At 39.2% G+C, this 23,156-nt stretch overlaps 1 protein-coding gene across 2 annotated transcripts in view; it reads right to left on the bottom strand.

Annotated features, from left to right (window-relative positions):
- Fshr (follicle stimulating hormone receptor) overlaps nt 1–23,156 on the bottom strand; it is a 180,675-nt gene that overhangs the window by 88,016 nt on the left and 69,503 nt on the right. For both annotated transcript variants that reach the window (XM_057782301.1, XM_057782309.1), the window contains exon 2: nt 10,652–10,723. In XM_057782301.1, the coding sequence (XP_057638284.1) occupies nt 10,652–10,723 (72 nt within the window). The remainder of the gene's footprint in view (nt 1–10,651; nt 10,724–23,156) is intronic.

The following is a 23,156-nucleotide window of genomic DNA, read 5'->3' as shown; positions in this document are numbered from 1 at the left end:
CAGCCCCATAATAGGTTCTTTGGAGAAATTTGGGAAGAGCAAAACATAGAAGCACGCATGATTGGAATGAGACACCACTAAGACAATGGAGCATATGTGATATCATTCCTCTTACCTTGCATTTGCTGCACTCTTAATTTAGCAAAGAACCCTCACGTTCTTGTACAAATTACATGTTTGCAAAGCATTTGATGTCGAACATTGCTATGCAAAGACTCTTTAGATCTTCGGAGCCCTTGGAATGGCTGACTTCTACTGCATTCACATACACTCTCATCTGATGGAGGAAGGTCATTGGTTAAATAATAAAGAAACTGCTTGGCTCTCATAGGTTAGAACATAGGTGGGTGGAGTAAACAGAACAGAATGCTGGGAGGAAGAGGAAGTGAGCTTAGATGCAGGGCAGCTTCTCTCAGAGACAGACGCCATGCCGCTATGCTCCAGAGCAGATGCGATGAAGCAAGCCACCAGGTCAGACATGCTGAATCTTTCCCGGTAAGCCACCATCTCATGGTGCTATACAGAATATTAGAAATGGGTTAGATAAATATGTAAGAGCTAGCCAATAAGAGGCTGAAACTAATGGGCCAAGCAGTGTTTAAAAGAATACAGTTTCCGTGTAATTATTTCGGGGCGTAAGCTAGCTAGGCGACCAGGAGCTGGGGCAGCAGGAACACAGCCCACAGCTCCTTCAACAGAATGGCCCCCAACGTGTGGACAGCTATATCCACAGAAAGCCTAAGAAAGCTTGGGAAAGAATAGAGTAAAGCATGTTTTCTTGGTAGCAGCAATTTCTTGGGTCTGCTCTGCCTACTAGAGGCAAGCAAGCACTCTCATCTAAGAGAGGCTTCCTGACTCAGCTTTAGCTGCAAAACCCTGCAGCTCATTAAGAGGTCCTGCCACGAAACACTTAAATGGTATTGATAAAAGCTGACTGCATGCTTGTTTGTTTTCAGTCGTAGTAGGAAAAAAGCTGCGCTGATTTAAAATGCCAGTTTTCTGGGTCGTCTGGCCAGGGCAAACTCTGACTTTCAAGCAGGCGGTCCTGACTATGGAGCTTTTGAGTGTTGCTTAATACTGTTGCAGCTTGCTTGCTGGCAAGGACCTTGAAACATTGTAGAGTTGTGGCGATAAACAGGGCTCTGTCAGGTACTTCAGCCACAAGGCTGGAATGGCAGAAAGCTAAGGAATGGGCTGGATCCAGCCATCAAAGCCACAGCTTTAAACCTACCCATATTGCTCAGTAATTTCAAGGCTTGTGTGGTCAGAAAAAGAGAGATATACAGTAAAAGAAAGATTCAAAGTCAAAGAAAATGTTTAAATGATTTACAGTGTGTTAAAAATATATGCAAGCTAAAAATTAAAGTACTTAAAAGTAAAAAAAAATAAGGAAGAAAGAGAATAGTTGGGTGTGGTAGTACACACCTTTAATCCCAACACTTGGGAGGCAGAGGGAGATTGATCTCTGTGACTTCAAGGTGTGATAGCACATGCCTTTAATCCCAGTGCCTAAAAGGCAGAGACAAACAGATCTCTGTGAGTTCAAGGTATAGTAGCATACACCTTTAATCCCAATGCCTGGGAGGCAGAGACAGGTGGATCTCTGAGAAGTCAAGGACAGCCTGGTCTACAGAGTTATTCCAGGTCAAAGATACAGAGAACCTGTCTCAAAAAGCAGAAAATAAAAGTAAAATAAACGAAATAGAGGTTAAAATAAAACGGCACAAAGATGGAAAATACACAGATAATTTTGATACTATATGCTATTATGCTCTGTTTGAATTGTTTGAATGCTGAGGAAAGAGCAACAGATGCTAAAAGATATTTGTTTATAAATGCTGCTGAACTAATCTAAGACAGATATTTTGAAAATACCTTGACTTTAAAATTTGGATCTAAGGACATGATGCATTGGAAAGGAGTTTCTTCTTTTGTTTTCACAGAGGATGAAACCCTGTGGATTGTTTCTATCCCAATATGGTATGATAGACCATGCCCTCCTGAATGGTTGCTGTGAACACCTTCAGAAAATTACTTCATTCAACTGCCAACTGAGATGAACCTAGCACACAGGTTATACCATGAAAGACCTAATTAATGACGCCCCCATTCAGCAGGAAGCAGTTTGGAGAGAGAAAACTGCACCCATGTTCCCATATATTGTTTATAAATGTTCTTTTACATTTAAAGGGGGATATGATATAGATATGGATAATTTACATTGGTATAAGCTTTGCTTTGTTGATATAAATTTAAGGTCAATTTTGTTATATGTATATATGTATATGTATTTCTGATCTTGATTAAGGTATTGTGATTGTGTAGTTCATGTAAAAATGTAATGTATACAGGTTGTTAATGGATAATCATTAATAATAGTCAAGTTTGTAGCCATGTTGGTTAGATTTTCTAGATGTACATAGATATATTTTAGATAGGCATTCTTCATATCTTTCAAAGATTATAGACTATGGCATTTTAATTGTTTTAATAACTTGGGGTTTTTCATGATAATGAGACATGTCTGCTCCTGGCAGCACCAATCTACTTCAAGAAGAAGATGGGCATCAAAGAGGATCCTTACGGAGTTTGATATCCATTTGGGCAAGAAACTGCTCTTGCCTGGACTATTGTATAAACTGGACACAGAGAACCCACGGAGAGAGAGGACTGCTGAACTTGCCTAAAGGTGAGATGATCTTTCGAGGTTCCTGATTCATGAAAGATTCTACAAGACATTCTGCACGAACAGCAGATAGTGACTGAACTGCCTTTGAAATTTCCTGCTTCATGGAAATGTCTGCTGGAAACTATGGGCCTGTAGGCCGAAGATGGATGCCCCAATGGTACAGAGAAACTTTGGGTGACTGTCCAGGCAGTGTGATGTCTCTGTCATTTATAGAGTTTGGAAGTTGCTTATTGTTCGTTTACTTAGGTAGTATTATATCTTTCTGGAGTTTTTGGTGGAGTTGACGAATAGATAGATAGTTATAGTTTTCCTTTGTTATGATAAAAGATAAAATAGGGGCTGGAGAGATGGCTCAGTGGTTAAGAGCATTGCCTGCTCTTCCAAAGGTCCTGAGTTCAATTCCCAGCAACCACATGGTGGCTCACAACCATCTGTAATGAGGTCTGGTGCCCTCTTCTGGCCTTCAGGCATACACACAGAAAGAATGTTGAATACATAATAAATAAATATTTAAAAAAAAGATAAAATAGATATAAATATTGTAATTGTAATTCTTACTTGATAACTGTTTTGTTATATGTAATTTTGCTATGTTAAAGTTAAAGCTTTCCTTTTTTGTTTAAAAAGAAAAAGGAGAAATGATGGAGGAAGGTCATTGGTTAAATAATAAAGAAACTGCTTGGCTCTCATAGGTTAGAACATAGGTGGGTGGAATAAACAGAACAGAATGCTGGGAGGAAGAGGAAGTGAGCTCAGATGCAGGGCAGCTCCTCTCAGAGACAGACGCCATGCCGCTGTGCTCCAGAGCAGACGCGATGAAGCAAGCCACTAGGTCAGACATGCTGAATCTTTCCCGGTAAGCCACCATCTCATGGTGTTATACAGAATATTAGAAATGGGTTAGATAAATATGTAAGAGCTAGCCAATAAGAGGCTGAAACTAATGGGCCAAGCAGTGTTTAAAAGAATACAGTTTCCGTGTAATTATTTCGGGGCGTAAGCTAGCTAGGCGACCAGGAGCTGGGACGGCAGGAACACAGCCCACAGCTCCTTCAACACTCATCTGGAATTTATCTCTCATCTTTGTGCATTTCTTTCCATGGCTATTTAAATTCTGAAAGGGACTGAGCTATAAAAACACATCTGTGATCATTCGGTTTCTGTGTGGGCTGCCCAGGGTGAATCTGAGTCCTGCAAGGGAGATTATGAAGTGTTAGACTCAGTCAGTTTGTTTGCTGAAGAGGGGACAGGTGAGTAGGCCCAGAGTCCATGTGAATCTTTGGCTGTCTAGAGCATCTTATTAAGTCATATAAATGTCCCAGACAGATGTAGTTGGGATGGGCATGGGCCAAATGAGGAAATAAAAATAAATAGTTTGTGCATTGATTTAGCTTGCCTTTAGATCACATCTTCTTTATTTTAATACTATCCTATTAAAACATAACTAGCAAGAGTCTCCAGAGCAGAGTCATGAGGATATTATTAACTTGAGTATCATACTGCCTTAACTGTATCTTCTCTGGGTAGATACAAACATCGAGTTACTGACAGGGAAGAAAAGGAGGACAGTTTATCTTGTATATCTGTGAGTGCTGTTTTGAGGCCTCTCTCACAGCCCACCTTTACCAAGAAAGGTCAGGAGGGCAAAGTGTGCTGATGCAGAAATCTTAAAAGCTAGAGATGTCTCGTCTGTTGATTACAAAATGGAAGATAAGTGTACTTTCTGGCAAGCTAAAAACGCCTTGAGTAGTATCTGCCAAGTCTCCCCTTTAGCTGCTGAATGTAAGATGCCAAGAAGGAACCAGTGAATCACGGATGTGTTGGAGAATGAGATGGCACAGGAGATGGGAGATCTCAGGTGGAAGATGTGATTAAGGGAAATAGTGCTTTCCCAAGGGAGAGATGTACAACCCACACCTTGGCCACCGAGAGCTTCACAGTCCACTGTGGAGCTCTTACCCTTCCCCTTCCCCAACCTTTTCCCCTTAAAATTCTTCCCATCCCAGGACTTCCCACTCAGGCCTCTTGGATGAAGCATAAGTGACTGAGGTGTGGAGAGTAGTAATGCAGTAATTGGGTTATCTTCAAAATTTAGGAACCCCATTTTCCTTTTCAGAATTGTCTGTTCTTTTGCCAGTATATAAAAGAAATAAAAGCAAAGCAAATGATCAAAAACCCCTGGATAGGAATATAAAGTTAATAAATTATTACCTTCCTGAACTTGGCAGTTGTTAGATACTATAGAGGTCAATTTTAAGGACCCTCTTAGAAACAGTTGGAGGCAAGGAGACTTATGAGAAATTCTAGACCACAAGAACAGGAAAAGTGGCAAGAAAAGAGCATCTGCATTCTCATTTGAAGCAATAAATACAAAGAAGATACTTATTTTCAGAACATTTACAAAGAACAGAAATGACATAGGACCCATTTTCTGCACACTAACTCTTCTTGACCTGACTTAGTAATGACAACTTAATGGATCCCACTCTTATTTTTCCCAACTGCTACGTTCATTTGCAACTTACTAGACAACTCTCAGCCTATAAATTCTTAGAGCTAGCTACGTTACTCTTAGTGGAAGCGAATTGGTGCAGTAGAGCTGGAAAGAGGAGCACTCCAAGGAGAGGCTTCCTTTGCTCTGAAGTTCATTTAGCTCAAAACCACTTGAAACTTGGTTTCTGAGGGTCCAGATGTTCAGGAACAGAAGCCCTCTCCACTAGTAAGTTTCACATGACACCAAATGAAGCTTCAACAGCCTTTGATTCCCCTGAGATCTCTAACTTTATAGAGTAATTCTGTAAAATGATGGTTGCAGTGCTTATGATATGGTTGGTTGAGTAAGGGTACTTGCCATTCATCCTGACAACCTCATGAGTTCAAGCCACTGGGTCACACACGTGTACATGACTTGTGTGCACCTACATGAATACACATGCAGAATAGACAAATGTAGTAAATATATACAAGTGTTTGCCAATGCAATATTTCTCTTTTTAATTATTAATTAGAATTTATTATATGGCTATAACTATTCTAGAGGTACATTAACATCATTAAGGAAGCATGAAACGGGCTACTGTTTGTATCTATCATAGAAAGTGGAATTAAAAACACTCCCAAATATTCAGGTATGTGGTTTTCCAAAGGCCCGTGGGATGGTGGTGGTAAAATGCGACCAGTATCTTAGAGACACTGAACCCCTTTCCCCATCTGGAATCTATCAAGTCCACACTGGCCTCCCATTTTTCACAGACACCAATGGACTCAACATTGCCTCTTTCTTGCTAATTTCAGCAAATGGGACCTAAGGCCTTTCTTCATTAATTGTAAGAAGCATAAGGGCTGGGTTAGGAAGGGCCTCAAGGACCCTTGCAAGGAAGTGTTGAAAGGGCAAAGCAACAGAACACAGTTACCATCACTGTTGAAGTTTCCTGACTTGTTTCCTTTCTTTTCATCTGTCTAGAGTGAGCCCCAAGGACTGAGAATCAGGAGGAGCCTCGGCTTTGTCTAATGTCTGGGCACCTGTACTCACTCTGAATTCCCTCTGTTAAACCAACTTTTCCCTCCGTGATCTGGCCGTGGAGGCTGCAGTGTCAGGCCAGTGTGCTTGTTTTTATATGCAAATAAATCACTTGATTATATTTCTTGTCCTTATGTTATCATGAATATTTCAAATGAATTTTATATGGTTCATATTTATGGTTTGGGAGCTATTTTACTTTTTGGCTCACTGCCGTCTCATCTGCATATACCATATCTCAGCTGATGTTGATTGGTCTCATTTACATATTCATCATGCTCCTATTTTCAAACATATTTTGTTATAAACTGGCTTTTCTTCCCCCCTCCAGTGTTATAATAGCACGTAGATGTGTTTTTAAATTGTACTCATTTCCATACATAATTTTTCTGGTTACCATAAATCACCACATTGTCACCTACTCCCCCCACTTTATTCAGTACAGTCTTCACACTTTATACCAAGCTGACATATGGCTCCAAAGTAATTAAAGACAATGTAAACAGTTTACAGTACACTTTGCAAAGCCACTTCACATTGCAGAGAGTTTAATGATTTCCATTTACTCCCAGCAAGTCCCAAAGCAATGAAGAGTTGGGAGGCTTGAGATAAGGATGCTGATGAAGGCTAGAACATGAACAGTGGCTCTTCCATCGTTAATGGGGAAGCTTTTGTTTTACCAAGAAGACTCTCCTGCTAACTTTTCACAAAAATAGAACTGGGTTAATGAACCAGGAAGACTCATCTGCGAGGTTTAGGATGTATACCCAACTCTCCTTTCTTTTTTGATGGAAAAAAATGCATAAATCTTTTGCAATTGTAATGAGGAAGAGATGCAAGTCCATCAGTGTTCCGGATACAGAATGGGAGGTTAAAGTGCTAGACAACATTATGAATGAATTAACACTTATATAGCTGGTTGATAGTTAGATGCTCATACAACATGGGGGTGAGGGAAATAAAGATGTGCAATTTCAGAATCTGAGCAATCTAGTTAAGTCCACGAACACAAAGCACATTCCTCTTTGGAATATCCAATAAGAAGCTAGAACTAATGGGCCAAGCAGTGATTTGATTAATACAGTATCTGTGTGGTTATTTTGGTTCTAGGTGGCCAGGATGAACAAGCGACCTCCCAACAACAAGAGGCAGATAAGCATGAGAGTCTATGCAGACACTGGTAATTATATGGTCAAAATTAAAATACAGTCCAAGATAAAAAATACATAAGAAGTTATGTGCAAAACCTGTGCTGTGAACATTTGTTAGACTCTTTTCTGTTCTGAGAGGCAGAAGAAAATAAACTCTCAACAGGCTTAAGGAAAAGATGGGGATTTAATGGTTCATTTAACTCTATGGTCAGAGAGAAAGAACAGCTTTAGAAACAACTTTATTCAGGTTCTAGTCTCCTTAGGACTTGGGCTCTCTCTGAGTCTTTCCTTCTATTATGTGAGTTTTATCCTCATCAATACCCATAGTGGATAGATGGTGACAATTGTCTGGCTTCACTTCTTTGTGGAGTTCTATTCCTAAAAAAAGAGCTGACTTTTTCATTGCTCAATCCAATGAAAGCCTCAAGATTTATGACGTGTTCAGATTACAGAAGCACTCCTCTAGCAGTCACTGAAGCTAAGAGTCCTGGGGTTTAAACTGCCTGCTACCTAAGTTATGAGCTCATCTCCAGAGCTGGAAATGTCTCCTTCAACCATATGTACTTAGTGTGAGGGAGAAAAGACCTACAAACAAAACAATCCACTCTGCTGCGGGTGTGTGTGACATAGTAGAAACTCTGATACTTGGGTAAACAAGGTCTGAAAAAAAAAATTCCACCATGAAGAAGAGCAGTGTCTCTGTGTGGTTGGGGAATACTTCTCGAGGAAAACTGAGAGTTGAAGGATAGCAGGAGTTTCAAATTAGCATCTTCATCGCAATAATTATTGTAGTTAACTTTCGTGGAGGACTTCACCATGTGCCAGGTACCAAATGAAGCCTGTTGCAATCATTACTTTTCCCCATCCTCCCCTAAAGTCATTAGATCTGGCAATATTATTTGTAGCTTGAGACCTTTGATGATTAGACAGTTTTGAAGAATCTGTAGCCAAATCACAAGTGGGTGCAGGTGAAGAGGTGACTGAACGGGAGGGAGGCAGGAGGGCAGGAGAGGGTATTCTTTCAGTGGCATTCATGGTGAAAAGAGAGGTAAATGCATGGCGGGAAGGGAACATTTAGGAGAAAGTGTTTCCCTTTTCTCCTTTCAGTAAGGATAGGAGAGAAACATGGTCATATGCAGAATGAATTAAAGAGATTTAGGGAGAGGGAGATATGGAAGATGAATCCAGTATTTATTAAATGTAGGAAGTAAGTTAAAAAATAAAGACTTTTACTTTAGGTGAAAAGGATGGTTGTAGGAAGGAGATGAGAACTTAGCCATGACAAAACAGGATGTGAGACAGTGTGGGGACAGTGATCCTGGGGACTACGAGAGCAAGTGGCTTCTTGACACTCCAGGCCCGTGGGATGGGGGTGATGCTTCAGGGTGAGAAGTGTTAAATGCCAAGTGTAGTTTCACTTTATATCTCATTGCAGCTCAGTTAACTTGTAAAGACAAGAGTCAGGAATGGATACGCTGTATATGGAGACACTGCATTACTGAACCAGCTGCCTCATTGCTTGTATTATTGTTATGTCAGCTCGCTTTGGCCAGCTCTTTGACAATACAATGGTCTCGTTGATGCAGAGTCTCCTGTGAGGGGCCAGCCATATTTGCCAGATGAAATTTTATGAGGTGGTTTATTTGTGATAGTCATTATTTTTGTATCTACGCGAGTGGTACAATGTTTGCGGGATCCAGGAGTGCTTCTAATCATCTAGTATATGCCACATCATTGGCCAGGCATTGGCTAGTCTACCAAGGAACAAATCTCGCAAACTCTATGACTTTTGTGGTAAGCTCTGTTCAGATGAGTACCTGTCCTTGTGTTGAATATCTTTACCAGCTGAGAACATTGGAAGACAGAACATTTTAAACTGAGCTCTCAACTAATATGACAATGAAGGTCTCTTTCTCAAATACAGATGAGAAAGCAAAGGCCTTAAAGACAATCTCAAGATTACATAGTCAGTTTATACAGAAGCTAGCAATTAACCAGGACTCTGGCCACTGTCTTACAAGCAGATGGTTTAATTATGAAAGCATAGTGCTTTCCTCCCTACTTTGTGTTCAATTTGTGAATAGACCATGTTCTCTCTCCCCTGGCCATCAGCAAGAAATTGTCTTAAAGTGGGGGGGACCAACTAAGTGGGAAAATCCTACAGCTTCCAGGAGAAACACATGAGCTGGAGGGTAGCTTTCACCTTATTGACATAAAAATATTTCTTTTTCTGAAAACTCAGTACATCTCTGACTGTACCTACTGACATGAAAGTATTGAATCCTGGCTGTGTCATTGTGGAGAGCTTGTCTCCCTTCTAAAATCCTCCAGGGAAGCCAAAGGCCTTCAAAGGAAGGGCATATTACTTGTGGTGTGGGAGGATTCACTCTGGGTTTACTGTTGCACCCCGCCTTGATAAAATTCCATTTGGAGTCTACTTTATGTTAAACTACAACAATAGAAGTCAGTGTTTACTACAGCAAAGGAGACTTCTTGGCCAGTCCTGCAAATGTTCTCAATACTTACACATGTTTGCGAATCAGTGACTATTAATTGTGCATATGACTCAGGAACCAGAAGTCTAAACGCTAAGGACAGAGACGTTAGCCCTTGCTGTTGATTCAAAGCTAACCAGAGCTAGTAGGAAGATGTCTTTAAAAGAAAAAGGCTGTAAACAAAAAAAAAATGATTTCTTTTATGAGTTATCTAATCGATGGGCCCTGGAAAGTAAATCATTTTGCAAAACCACACAAGAGTGATGGGATATTAGCAATTGTTTCTAACCACCATTGGTAGGAAGCATGATAAGAAAAGAAAAGGGAAGGCATGCAAAAGATTTTTGGAACACCCAGTAACTTTTAAATGCAGTCCTTCCCAAGGAATAGAGGTTCTAGGATGTGTTCTTAACCACCAGATCTATAGGTGCTCAGGACTTACATATAGCACTATAGGGCTTATACATAACATGTATAATCTTCCCACATAGTCATGCATACTGCAACATAAATCAATTTTAGTTTACTTGAAATACATAATGCAATGTAAACCTACATAAATAGTTGTATTATTGTATCAGTTATAGAATAACAATAATAAGAATTATACACATACACATACATACACACATCAGAATATTTTCTCCCAAATACGTTCAATCCACGCTTTGTTGAATCTACAGATAAGGAGCCTTTATAAGGATGGACACATGTATAGAACATCATGCTAGACATGGCACAAGGTCACCACCCATAGCCCACCTGGGGCATTCACACAGCAACATCAGATACCTACATTTTCTCTAGGTCCCCAAATCCAGAAAACGATCCTTTTGGGATGACTCGAAGCTTGGTAAGCACAAACCTCCTGAAAAGAGAGTGGGTATAAAGCATTATAATCCATCCGATCATAAACAATTGAGTGCTTGATGAATTCCATCAGGTAACACAAACACACATGGGATGCCTGCCATGAGAATAAGGCTTCAGATTGTTTCCCATTGTTCCCTTCCTCACAGAAAAGCGCTCGGACAGGTTCTGTTTCAAGAAACACTGAGTAGCAGAGATGAGCAAGGGTTGGAGCCAAGGCCTGCCTGTCAGTCATGAGACCCTTCTACACATTGTCCTCCACTCATACTGAGTTGACCTTCCATCCCATTCATTGGGGGAAAGGGGAATCAGGAGAAAAGTTCTGACTGTTCTCACATGTTCACTGCAGTGAGCACACCTGCTGCCAGTTCTCCTGGTACCATGGGTGAGCTGTCCAGCATCATGCCCAAGAAGAGTCCCTCCCACCCATATTCCACTATTTCCCTCTCTTCCAGGAAAACACTCCAGCAAATCTCCCTGCCTCTTTCATACATCTCATGCTTGTATTTCCCCCCTCTGCTGAATTTCACCATCCATATACAAGTATGTCACTGTTTTCCCTGTTCATGAAATCTTCTCTTTGCTGCAGCCACTTCTGGTTTTCTGACATCTCTTTTCTTTGAAATGTCTGTCTCACCCTTGTGACAAAACAACTCCCATAGGGTCCTGCTCCTCTCCTCACTCAGGGAAAATACAAATTGTTTTCAGCGGCATTCAGAACCTCACAGGAGCTTCCAGCTCTCTATTCTCTAGCTCCTTTAACCTCTTGTTTGCTTCAAAGTTTGCTAAACAGCTTAATTAATAGTAAGAGTCTGCAATGCATGCGTTCAGTAACATTTTCAGGTTCATCCTCCCATCATGCCCACAGACAGCCTCCTGACTTGCTCCTCATCTTCCATTCTCTCAAAATTCACCTTCTCAGCTGGGTTTTTTCCGACCTCTCTATGTAAAATGACAACCCCCCTGACATGTCCCCTGGCCCACTTCCCTGCTTAAAATTTTCTTCATGATGTTCTGGCATGTTGTACATTCTTCTTTCTTGCCTGCCTGTTCACATAATTGTCTCTTCCCCTTGAGAGGCGTGAGAGTTCCACGGGGGCAGAGACTGTTTTCCTAGTTGTCAGCTAGACCTGGCACATCACAGCTCTCTCTGAATGGGTTTTTACAACACTGGTGCCTGACAGGAGAGCAAAGCAAGGAATGTTTATGAAATGCTTCAAGCACAAGCTGCCTTGCATGCTTAAAGTCGGCCTGGAGTTTCAGATGTTCTGAGCTGCAGTGTGGGCATGCAGACCTTTTCTCTCCTGTTGTTTGAGCTTGGCTATTGCATGCTTCTGCCTCGTGATGAGGAGCCATGGGAGAGACAAATTCTCCGGTTTCCTACCACTTCTGTAGCTCTAGTAACAGGCTTCTTTTCAAAAAGTTTCAAGGACCACGCCTGTATTAAGTTGTTCAAGGTTATTAAAACAATTAAGATTTTTAAAAAGTCTATAAAATTTATTATTAAAGACTTGAAAAACAAAACATAAAGCAACTCACACAACAGACCCAAAGTCTATACATCTCAATGAACTTCTATATAGTTGAATAGTCATTTGGAAGCTATGTAGGGTCACATTGGATTTTACACTCTCAGTTCTGAACATATTTTTATGTGCTTTTACACTTGAAAGCAGTTTGTAAAAAGAACAATTTTCATTTTTTCTCCAGAAGTCTTAAATAAATCATAACAGATATCACTTTAACATGTATGGTTGTGCTTGTACAAAAGTGTCAAAAAATTCTCAAAAGCCCAAAGTAAGAAACTGAATCCCAGATGTTATTCTAAACAATTTTGAGTCCAAATCAGAATCTGAAGAGAGAGGGGAGAATGAGTTTGATTTCCAGATTTGGTAACCAAGGACTTTGTATATGGATGCCAAACTGGTCTGCCAGGTAACAGTGGGTAAATGCAAAGTCTCTGCCAACCTTTTCTCCTCTCCCTTCCTCTTCTCCTCTCCCTTCCCCTCAACCCTCGCTCTTACAGTCATTCTTTCCTCCTTATCTTATATGCATCCCAGAAAGAAATGAACAGAAAATAAAGACTAGTCAATTTTCATTGAAATAGCACCCAGGAAATACTCCATAATTTGTGGAAAGCTATAAATCCTCAGATTCAGAAAACCCAACCTATCCTACAAAAAGAAACCAAATTTCATTGCTAGATATCTGAGGATAAAAACTATGGATCTATAAGAGAAAACATTTTTAAAGCAAAATGTAGGGATATAGCCCCACCCATTGGGGGCGTGTTCGCCTCGGGCTAATGTTTACGGATAAATCTGCCCAGTGGTGGTGGCACACGCCTTTAATCCCAGCACTCGGGAGGCAATTTGGCAAATGAAAATATGTTCATCACACCATTGACACGTATTCAGGCTTTCAGTGGACAACGGCTTTAAGTTCAGAAAAAGCTGATTCAATTATCACTCATTTATTAGAAGTCATGGCTATCGTGGGTATACTTACACAAATAAAGACAGATAATGGTCCTGCTTATGTCTCTAGAAAATGAAATGGTTTTTGGATTATTACAATATCAAGCATGTTACAGGTATACCATACAATCCTACAGGTCAAGCAGTCATAGAAAGATCAAATCGAACTATAAAGGATATGTTGAACAAACAGAAAGGGGTGGAAAACACCCCCAAAAATAGGTTACATAATGCTTTGTTAACCTTGAATTTTCTCAATGCTAATGAGAAGGGAACATCGGCTGCAGAAAGACATTGGATAATGGAAAAGTCTACTGAACTAAATCAACCAGTTTATTTCAAGGATGTGCTGACCTCACAATGGAAGCCAGATGTGCTGCGTTGGGGAAGGGGATTTGCTCTTGTCTCCACAGGTGAGGAAAAATTGTGGATACCGTCAAAATTGATAAAGGTTCGTTTTGATGACGAGAAGCCAGTTGGGAAAGATAAATAACAATTCAGTCACATGGATGGCAATCATACTGATGGTAAGTAATACAGATAGGTTGGGGGCAGGGTTTTCTTCTTATCTCTACAGGAAAATACCCATCTTCAAAGAATTTAAGGGACCCTGAATATTTAATTACTGATGGAGGGACATGTTCTGTAAGTATTAATTTTTTTATATACATATGTCTTAAACTTTCTTTGCCTTTCCTCATATCTGTGTCTTTCTTTGTATGTCAGTATATGTCCTTGTTGTTAATGTTTAAATTTCCCATAACAAGCAACAAATTTTCCTACAGTAATCTTTGAAGTTTCCAGGATGAAGATGGGGCCCCACGACATCAACTCAATCTGGTTTTTATGATGTCATGAAATTTTTTTTAAAGCACTAATATTAGACCTGTTTTTTGGTACCAACTACATGAAACAATTTCGAATGGTGCACATTTTTGACAACACTCTGGCCGGACCTTCTCCAAACTCTCTGAGACTAGTTACAATTTTCTTAGGTCAAAGGTTAAATTGGGAATTTTACCATCATTTGCTTTCACAGGACCCCCTAAGAAGAACGTCGCCCCCATGTCAGCAAGAGGCAATCTTAGAGGACGACATCCCCTCTCCCAACAGAGTTTGCCCTCAGGGTTAGGGACATCTTTTAGTGGTTGGTTTAGGATTAAGGGGATGGGGTGATATTTTTATGGACTTAGGGGTATATATATATATAAAAAAGGAGAAGAAAAGGAAGAAGAAGGGGGATTAACTGGTTTTATGGGATGATTAGTATTTGTGAATTACTGTTTAGAGAAAATTGTATTGGTACTGTTTCTTGTATATTGATGTATTGAATATTGAATGTGAGTGTTACTGCCTCTATTTTTGTATGAGTATGCTTATAACTTTGTCTATATTGTATTGATACATCTACCATATTACATTGTACATTTCCACCTCTGATACTATGACATTGTTTACAGTTGAAGATCATTGTCTTCATATTTTGCACAGTTGTTTATTCTTTTAGTCTTCAAGTTAGATAGGTATTGAGAATTATATGTTTGTCATATTTATTTTTAAGTTAATCAGGTCTTTTAGTTACATAGAGATTATATTTAGTATAGATAGTATGATCTTCAGCCTCTTCGAAGAGCTGTAGAAAATGGCCTTTAATCTAACCTAAAATTTCTGTGCCAACGAGACACAATTACTCCTGGCAATGCCAGTCTACTCCCGAGAGAACGTTGAGCACCAAAGACACTCCACTGGGAGCTTGTCTTCTTGGCAGAACTGGCCTTTGGGTTAAGAAAAGCCCATACCTCAACTTCTGACAAAGATACAGAATATCCCTAAGTGGATGAAACAGGATTGTCTTATCCTGCCAAGACAGGGTAGGATAGTTCTAAGAATGGTATGCCAGTTATGTTAGGCCTTAGCCAAAGTTGGTTGACTCAACATTGCAAACGAGACTTTGGGTGATTGCCCAGGTAGTCAGTTGTCTCTGTCAATTGTTGCACATTTTGGATATCTCTCGTTTGTTAAGTAATATTTATTCCCTTCTCAGATCTTTGACGGAGTTGAAGATTATATAATTGTAGTTACTCTTTATGTTATTTAGACTCCTTGAGATAGAATGTTTAGCAAAACTTTTGTTCTCAATATTGTTTGTTATATTTATTATTTGTTATTATTGTATACAGTTTTATTTGGTATAGTTCTATTTTATTTAGACAAAAGGGGGAGATGTAGGGATATAGCCCCAACCATTGGGGGTGTGTTCGCCTCGGGCTAATGTTTACAGATAAATCTGCCCGGAGTGACCCCAGCAGCCCTTTTTCTCTGCTTTTCCTGTTCTCCGCGGGAACCTGTGGTCCTGTAAGTCTATTTCCTTATTAAAGCTGTATATATTTTTATAATCTGTCTGCATTCATTTACGCCGTCACAGCAAAAAGAGAGAAAAAGACAAAATATCTTTAAAGGAAAAGAATTAGAAAAATTTGTAAGAATATCTTCAAAACTATTAGAGAAAAGCAATTGTTAATTTAGAATTATGTGACTAGAAAATTACCATTCAAATATGAGGGTAAAATAAAGACATGAAGATAAATTTAATTAAACACTAAAAACTTTTAGCAAGATAATTCCTTTAGATAATAAGAAAACTTAATTCAGTAGGAAGACAGACAGACAGACACTCATATGCATACACACACTGTGGAGTCTAAAAATTAGTACCCTTCATTGACTAGGTGGGAATTCATAATCGTCAGAAAACCCACCAAGTCAATAAGCAATACTAAAAGATATCGACCCTGAACTAAGTCACAGAGCAAATTAGTGTGAAAATAAAGAACTTTCTTGGCAAGAATGCAATTGCTCAGTCACTTAGAAAACAGTAGAAGATAATCTACTCCTTTACCTCAACATACATACACCCATATGGAAAATCAACACAAAATATTAGCACTCCTTTAAATCACACAAAGAAGAAATTACAATCATAAGAAGATTTGGGATAATATAAGAAAATAGAATATAAGTAGTTAAGCTGCTACTCATACACAGCTTTCAGCTTTACATTATTATAGCATTAGAAGGGACAGAAAGACAGAATATTAATGAGCTAAGCTTCTGTCATAAAAAACCAACAGAAAATGGATTGAACTGTTGAAAGAGAAAAATCATAAGGCAGTGTTTCCTCATTCTAATCCTGGATAGAATTGAAAGTGAAACCCAAAAGCAGTATGACAAGAAACATTGGAGTGATTATTGGTATTGATTGTCAGCTTGACAGGATCTAGAATCATGTAGAAGATCCTCTGCATGTGTCAGTGAGCGAGTTTCTAAACTGTTAATTGCGGTTAGAAGTCCTTTATCTAAATGTTGGTGCAATCTTTTAATTGCCTGGGGTCCCAGACTGAGTAAAAAGTAGCAAGCAAGCTGAGCACTAGAATTGATCTGCTGGATTCCTTGCCATGAACACAAGGCAACAAGCTGCCTCAGGATCGACATGAGCCACTGATACCTTAGCTGATGTCTTAGTCAGGGTTCTACTGCTGTGAAGATATCATGAGCACACCTATTTTATAAAAGAAAAGATTTAATTGGAGCTTATTTAAAGATATCATGAGCACACCTACTTTTATAAAAGAAAAGATTTAATTGGAGCTTATTTAAAGCTTCAGAGACTTAGTCCATTATCATCATGGTGGGGAATCTGGTGGTATGTATGGGAACATGTTCCCAGAGAAGTAGCTGGCAGTTCCATATCTGCATCCACGGGCAGCAGGAAGAGAGGGACTCTGGGTTTGGAATGGGCTTTTTGAAAAACTCAGAGCCTACCCCCAATGATACACTTCCTCCAACAAGGGCACACCTCCTAATCTTTTCAAATGGCGCCTCTTCCCGGACCAAGTATGGGGGCCATTCTCATTCAAACAACCACAATGGACTATCCCTTCAAACTATAAGATGAGCAAGCTCTTCTTCCCTTGTCAGGTATTAGATTGCAGTAAAGAGAAAACTATTAGTAATACAATTGGGGAAATGAGAGACTGTCAGCGAATATCAATACAATTGGTGGAACAAGAGACTGGCAACAGAGAAATTTGGGGAAGATGAAATACCCAGGAGACACTACAGTTTGATAAACAGTCCTTGAGCGAGAGCAGTTTGACATATAAAATTTGACTTTTTATGATGATGTAAAGGCAATATGCTTTCAGGAAAAGCTGTAATTCTTTTTATATTTTGGTCTTTTCCTGGCTACCACTGTGAGCCACCAAAGTGAGCCATAGCTCCCTGTAAAAGCCATGAGGGTAGGAGAGGAAACGACAGACATTTTACAGTGGGTGCTTGTTCTTGGGTATGTCCTTAAGGATAGCAAAAGTCATGAATACTCAAGTAAGTACTTCATATATACATGCATATCTAGCTTATATATGCTTTTCTATATACAACTGTATGAACTATCTCTAATTACTTATGATATCTAATATAATGTAAATACTGTAGGTTTGAGGAACGTGACATTAGCATTGAAAAATCTTTCTTTCCAATGTTGATTTGGTATGTGGGTACAGATGCCCGACTATTATGTATTGTCACTCTTCTTCGGGATATAAGTATTCAATAAATTGCATTAAATATTCACCTTGTCATTAAATAGGCTTTGTGTTAAATGGTATTGTCCAGTCATAGGCCAGTGTAAGTGTTTTGAGCATGTTTATGACAGGCCAGGCTAAGCTGTAATGTTTGGTAAATTAAGTGTGAGAATGAAATTGTTTTTAACTGAATATAGATTCTTTTTATAAAATATAACTGATTATGGTCCCCCCAACTCCTCCCAGATCTTCCCTACCTCCTCAAATGAAATTTTAAATTCCAATATTATCAACTTATTAATGGATTTATTCATGGTGAGTCAAAAAGCTTCTGTATTCATAAAGTTTAATCGTTATATAAACTTTCCATTTTATAGCTGTAAAGTTAAGATTTGCTCTGTTTATTTCTAGAATGAGCAAGGAATTCTTTTTGTAATATTTATGGTTTAATGTAGTGGTTTAAAGATCTCATAATTCTAGGGCTGAAGAAATGACCCAGCAGTTAAGGGCACTGATTGCTGTTCCAGGGAATTGGGTTTAATTCCCAGGATGCATATGATGGTTCACAACCATCTATAACTCCAGTTCTAGGGGATCTGATGCCCTCTTCTGGCCTCTGCAGGAACTATGCACATATGTGGTATACAGACATATATGAAGGCCAAACACCCATACACATAAAATTAAAATACTTTCATAATTCTATCATTAATGACAATTATTAGAGGCAATTATATTTGCTTGAATGTTTATTGAAGAAAATTGAATTACTAATGCTGTAAAATTTATTAACATACCAAGTTTATTTTAATCAACAATTTCTGATAATTCATTATGGTTTTGTTACTCTAATTATAGTCAACTAATTTCAAAGGCATGGGCAGATTTCTCCTAAGTAAAGAGCAAAGATAAAAACATTATTGTTGATAAGTTTTCATTTTAGGAGTAAGGAACATGAGACTAACAGAATAACTTTAAAACACATTGCAAAGTTTAAGTTAGCCTTCAGAGAGTAAACAAAAAACAATTCAAAAGTAAGAGCAGCAATGAAGTAAAAATGAGAATAGAGAGAACTGATCAAATGGAAACTGATTTTGTAGAAAGATTAATAGAGTAGAAATAAAATGTGTTATACTGTACAGGACACCCCCCCCCAGATATCACACACATACAGACACAACACACACACACTCCACACATACATACACACCCCACACACTACACACATGGCTGGAGAGATGGCACTACAGATGTAACTTTAAAAGAGAGAACTCCAAGAAGTTTTTTAGATATTTTATTTTTTAATTTTTTGTTTTCTTTATTCTTCTGTCATATAATATACATCCCAACTGTATCTTCCCCTCCTTCCCCTCACTCCCCTTCTCCTAGAACCCACCTACCTCCCCTCTATTCCAGATCCTGTGTTCTTTCTTTCTCTTCAGAAAACAGAAGGCCTCTCAGTGGTATATATAATATATTCCTCGTTCAAAATCAAACAGCACAGGAAGTTTTCATAGAGACAGAATTAGGACAACTATCTCAGGTAGATACAAGACACTGCATAGTTTGGTAGATCATAGTTTAGAACTTTTCATCAAATATCAAGATCAAGGTCAAACAATATGATTTCAGAAGTGTACTCTGGCTCTTGAGATCAGAAAAGAAAACCCCAACTTTGTAAAAACTACCCAAGACACTGCCATAGTGAGAAAGAAAATTTCTTTCAAGCTGTCTGGTGTACTTAGTGTAACCTGGTAGCAAAGCCAGACATGGACAATATAAAAAAAGAAAAAAAATTAAGATAAAAATCTCATTAGTATAAATATACAGTCTGAAATAACAGCAATAATGGATGTGCCATACAGTCTAAATAAAAATAAATCAAGTTGGGTTTCCCGAGAATTTCAAAGTTGCCATATATTAGACAACTCTTCAAATAAAATTGCAATATTAAAAGAAAGAAAAAAACCATAATTTCTCTAATAGGCATAGAAAATACATTTAACGAAACCCTTCATCTAGGCTATACTTCCTTTGTCTTGGGATTTGTAAGTCTAAGGAGCTATCTTTTCAATGGTCTGTCCTTAGACCTGTTGGCTTCACCACATTTAAATAATAAAGCCTGCACATCAAGACCTATAAGGATGCCGCCATAATTGTTAAAATGAGGATAGTCAGTCCCAGAACCAGCACAGAGTTTATCTCTGCATCAAGGTAAGGCAGCGCTCAGCACTGTATCCAAAGTATTTTTTATTTTAATGAAAACCCGAAAAAGGGTAAACAAACGTCAAAACCCGGCAAAACTGATGGCTGTTTGATAGATATTTTTTATATCATTCTTTATTTCTTGTATGTGAAATATTTCATGGTCAACTTTGGAAGACTGAGATTCCCAAGCATCTTTTATTTATTTGTTTGTTTTAGAGCAGGGCTGTTAGAAGTGCCATCAGTCTTCCTTTGGGAAGGTGGCTCCTTTACCTCATTTTGTTAGGCGCAGAATGCACACAAAAGGTTGCTACAAGCACGCACAATTCACTGAAATGCCTCCTGAAAAGAAACTGCTCTTTGTTATTTGTTATTATTCTGTGCTCTCGTGTGGTAAGTGCGGTAGGTGGGTTTTTATTCCTTCTTTCCCCATGTTGGGGAGCTTTAGGTCTTCCTTGAACTCTGTCTCTGGTCACAGAAATTCATGTCTTGGGCAGAGCATTCACCCTTGGCCAAGTTTAATTCCCTTTTCTGGCTGAAAGGAAAATGTGTTAAAAGATTCCATAAAAAGCTTCCTGGCAGTCTGGAAAATGGCCAATACTCTTTTTGAGAAATCTGCCTTTTTATGATGACCCAAGTGTAAATGACACTAGGCTTGATATTCTTTGAATTTCTTTGAATTTCACAGAAGTTTAAAAATTCAAGTGCGAACAGCTTGGCAAAGGATGCACTGGGAAGGAATTGATCATCAGCCTGACCCCATAAAGCCACGAGCTTTCATGCCTCACACTCTTTAGGTCAAACGCCCACCCTAATTAACTTTCTGAGCATGATTTTAGGGACACTATGTGGAGAGAACTAAGTAAACAATGCAATTAGAAAGAAAAGCAGCACAAACCACTGGGATGAACTATTTTCCGTGACCCAGCAGATGACCAAGCTGGTTAGAAAGTGATCTGGGTATCTAAGTGGCTGTATCTAAGTGGCTGTATTTCCTCTGTTGTTATCCATGAGTCTTAGAAACACGCAGAGCACATGATGTGTAGGAATATGTAGCTTGCATATGTAATTTGACTCGCAGATGGGTAGATAGAGAGACAGACGATTTATGACAGAGCATATATGTGTGCACACATGTGTGCAAATGTAGACATGTATGCTAGGTATGAATGTGGAGGTCAGAGGGCAACCTCAGATGTCAGTCTTCATTTTCCACCTCACCGATATAAGATTTCTTCTTGTCCATGGCTATATACACCAGGCTGGATGGCCCACGAGCTTCTGAGGATTCTCTCATCTTTTTCTTTCACCTCTCTGTAACTGGGGTGCTGGGGTTACAATGACATTACAATGCCCAGATTGATGCGGGTTCTAGGGTCTGAACTCAGATCTTCACATGTGTTTAACAAACATGCTTACCCACTTCAGCCTTCACCTTAATTTTTTTTTTAATAAAACCCCATTACATTTTTATATGAACCCTGACTGACTGGAATAGTAAGATAGTAGCAAATGTCCCATGCCTTAGTATGCAATGCTGCCTATGGTGAAATACATGAAAATTGGTTCAGCCAACATGAATTCACCAGTTGCTTTCAAGATTGAATGAAGGCTTTAGCATCTCCCAGGGAGGACTCTGAAGAGGTGTCAGTGTTATGTGATCTATCTTCATGGTGTGGAATCTTGTTCAAGTCAAGTGTGTGAGGCAGCAGGAGAGCTATGTAAGGGTTGACATGCACTTCCTGTCGTTTGAAGGACAGAGGAACTAGAACATGACCATCTGCGACCTGTGAAGTGGCTAGCTATTTGTGAGAGAAAACTTCTGGTGTACAGACAATTGGGCAAAACTATGAGTTTTCCCATGAGGTAGACCTAGGTCTAACAAAACAGAGATCTGAGAAAGCTTATTCTGAGGAAAGTGGATTTTTCTGTATACTGAATTGGTACCAAAAGTGAGGCTGCGAGTAGGATATGCTGGAAGAAAGGCAGAGGGAGGTCTTCAGTGTCAGGAGACTGCTGAGCCCACAGCAGCTCCCTGAGAATAACAGTTGACATTTGGATCCCTGCCACACCCTGAGGGACTACCAGGCTGTAGGTGACATAACTGAATTCCTTTCCTTCCAATCTTGTTTCCTCCACAGCCCAACTCATTTGAGATCAGAAACTATAGCAACTGGAGGCAGAGGAAAACACGGAAAAAGAAACATGCTTTCTTTACTAGTTTTTGGTTTTCAAGCCTGGAATAGGAACATGTAGTAGACAAGTGGTGCTTAAATTGATCCAAACAGCAGAGTTTTATCACTAATGATGACACTAGGTTTTTTACATTAGTGGGAAGGTGGTGGCATTTGCCATAAGAGGCAAAAGAGGAAGTTTGTCTCTGTGTTGATTTCTTGGTTGTTAAAAACCATCCCAACACTCTCCCTTTTTAAAAGATAAAAGTCTCTCCTTTTCGATTTTTAGTTTTATTTATTTATTTTTAGAGACGTGGTCTCTCTCTCTTGGCTGTCCTAGAACTCACTGTATAGGTCAGGTTGACTCGAAACTCACAGAGATCCACCTGCATCTTCCTCCCAAGAACTGGGGTTAAGGACATATGTCAATGTGCCTTGCTTAAAACTGTCTCCTGATCATCATTTAGAAAGCCCTACTTGTGGAGGAAACAGTATTTTGAACTAGAGCAGGAGAATGGATGGGAAGATACGAAAGCATGGTTACTTCTTGTGTTAGCCAGGATGATAGCGGAGAAGGGCATGACACCCATTCAAGCATTTTCTCACAGCTGCTCTGAATCTGCTGTCCTTTTGCTTCCATTTCTGTGGCCTTATCTCAACATCTGTTCTCTTTGGTAACAGGGATGGTGCCATCTCTGCATATCATGCCTGAATTGATCTCCTCTTCTAGGCGACCTCCCAGCAAGGCTGGAGTCTTTCTTTCCGTCTGGTCTTTCCTTTGTTTACATTGACTGGGAACAGAATTTCTCTCATCAGTGTATTTTATTACAGGCTATCTTCTCTCTTTTTGCTTGAGAGTATGGTTTAGAAGCCATTTATATATGAGTATTCTCTGGAGAAGCACAGTAGTGAAGAGAAAAGCTAACAGGTTAAAAACAACAACAACAACAACAAAAACCAAAAAACCAACCAACTAAACAGACAAAAACCAA

Source organism: Chionomys nivalis, chromosome 1 (genome assembly GCF_950005125.1).
Source record: "Chionomys nivalis chromosome 1, mChiNiv1.1, whole genome shotgun sequence".
In the NCBI taxonomy this organism is placed as follows: domain Eukaryota; kingdom Metazoa; phylum Chordata; class Mammalia; order Rodentia; family Cricetidae; genus Chionomys; species Chionomys nivalis.
Note: the sequence above shows the minus strand (reverse complement) of the source record. Positions and strands in the feature narration are given on the sequence as shown.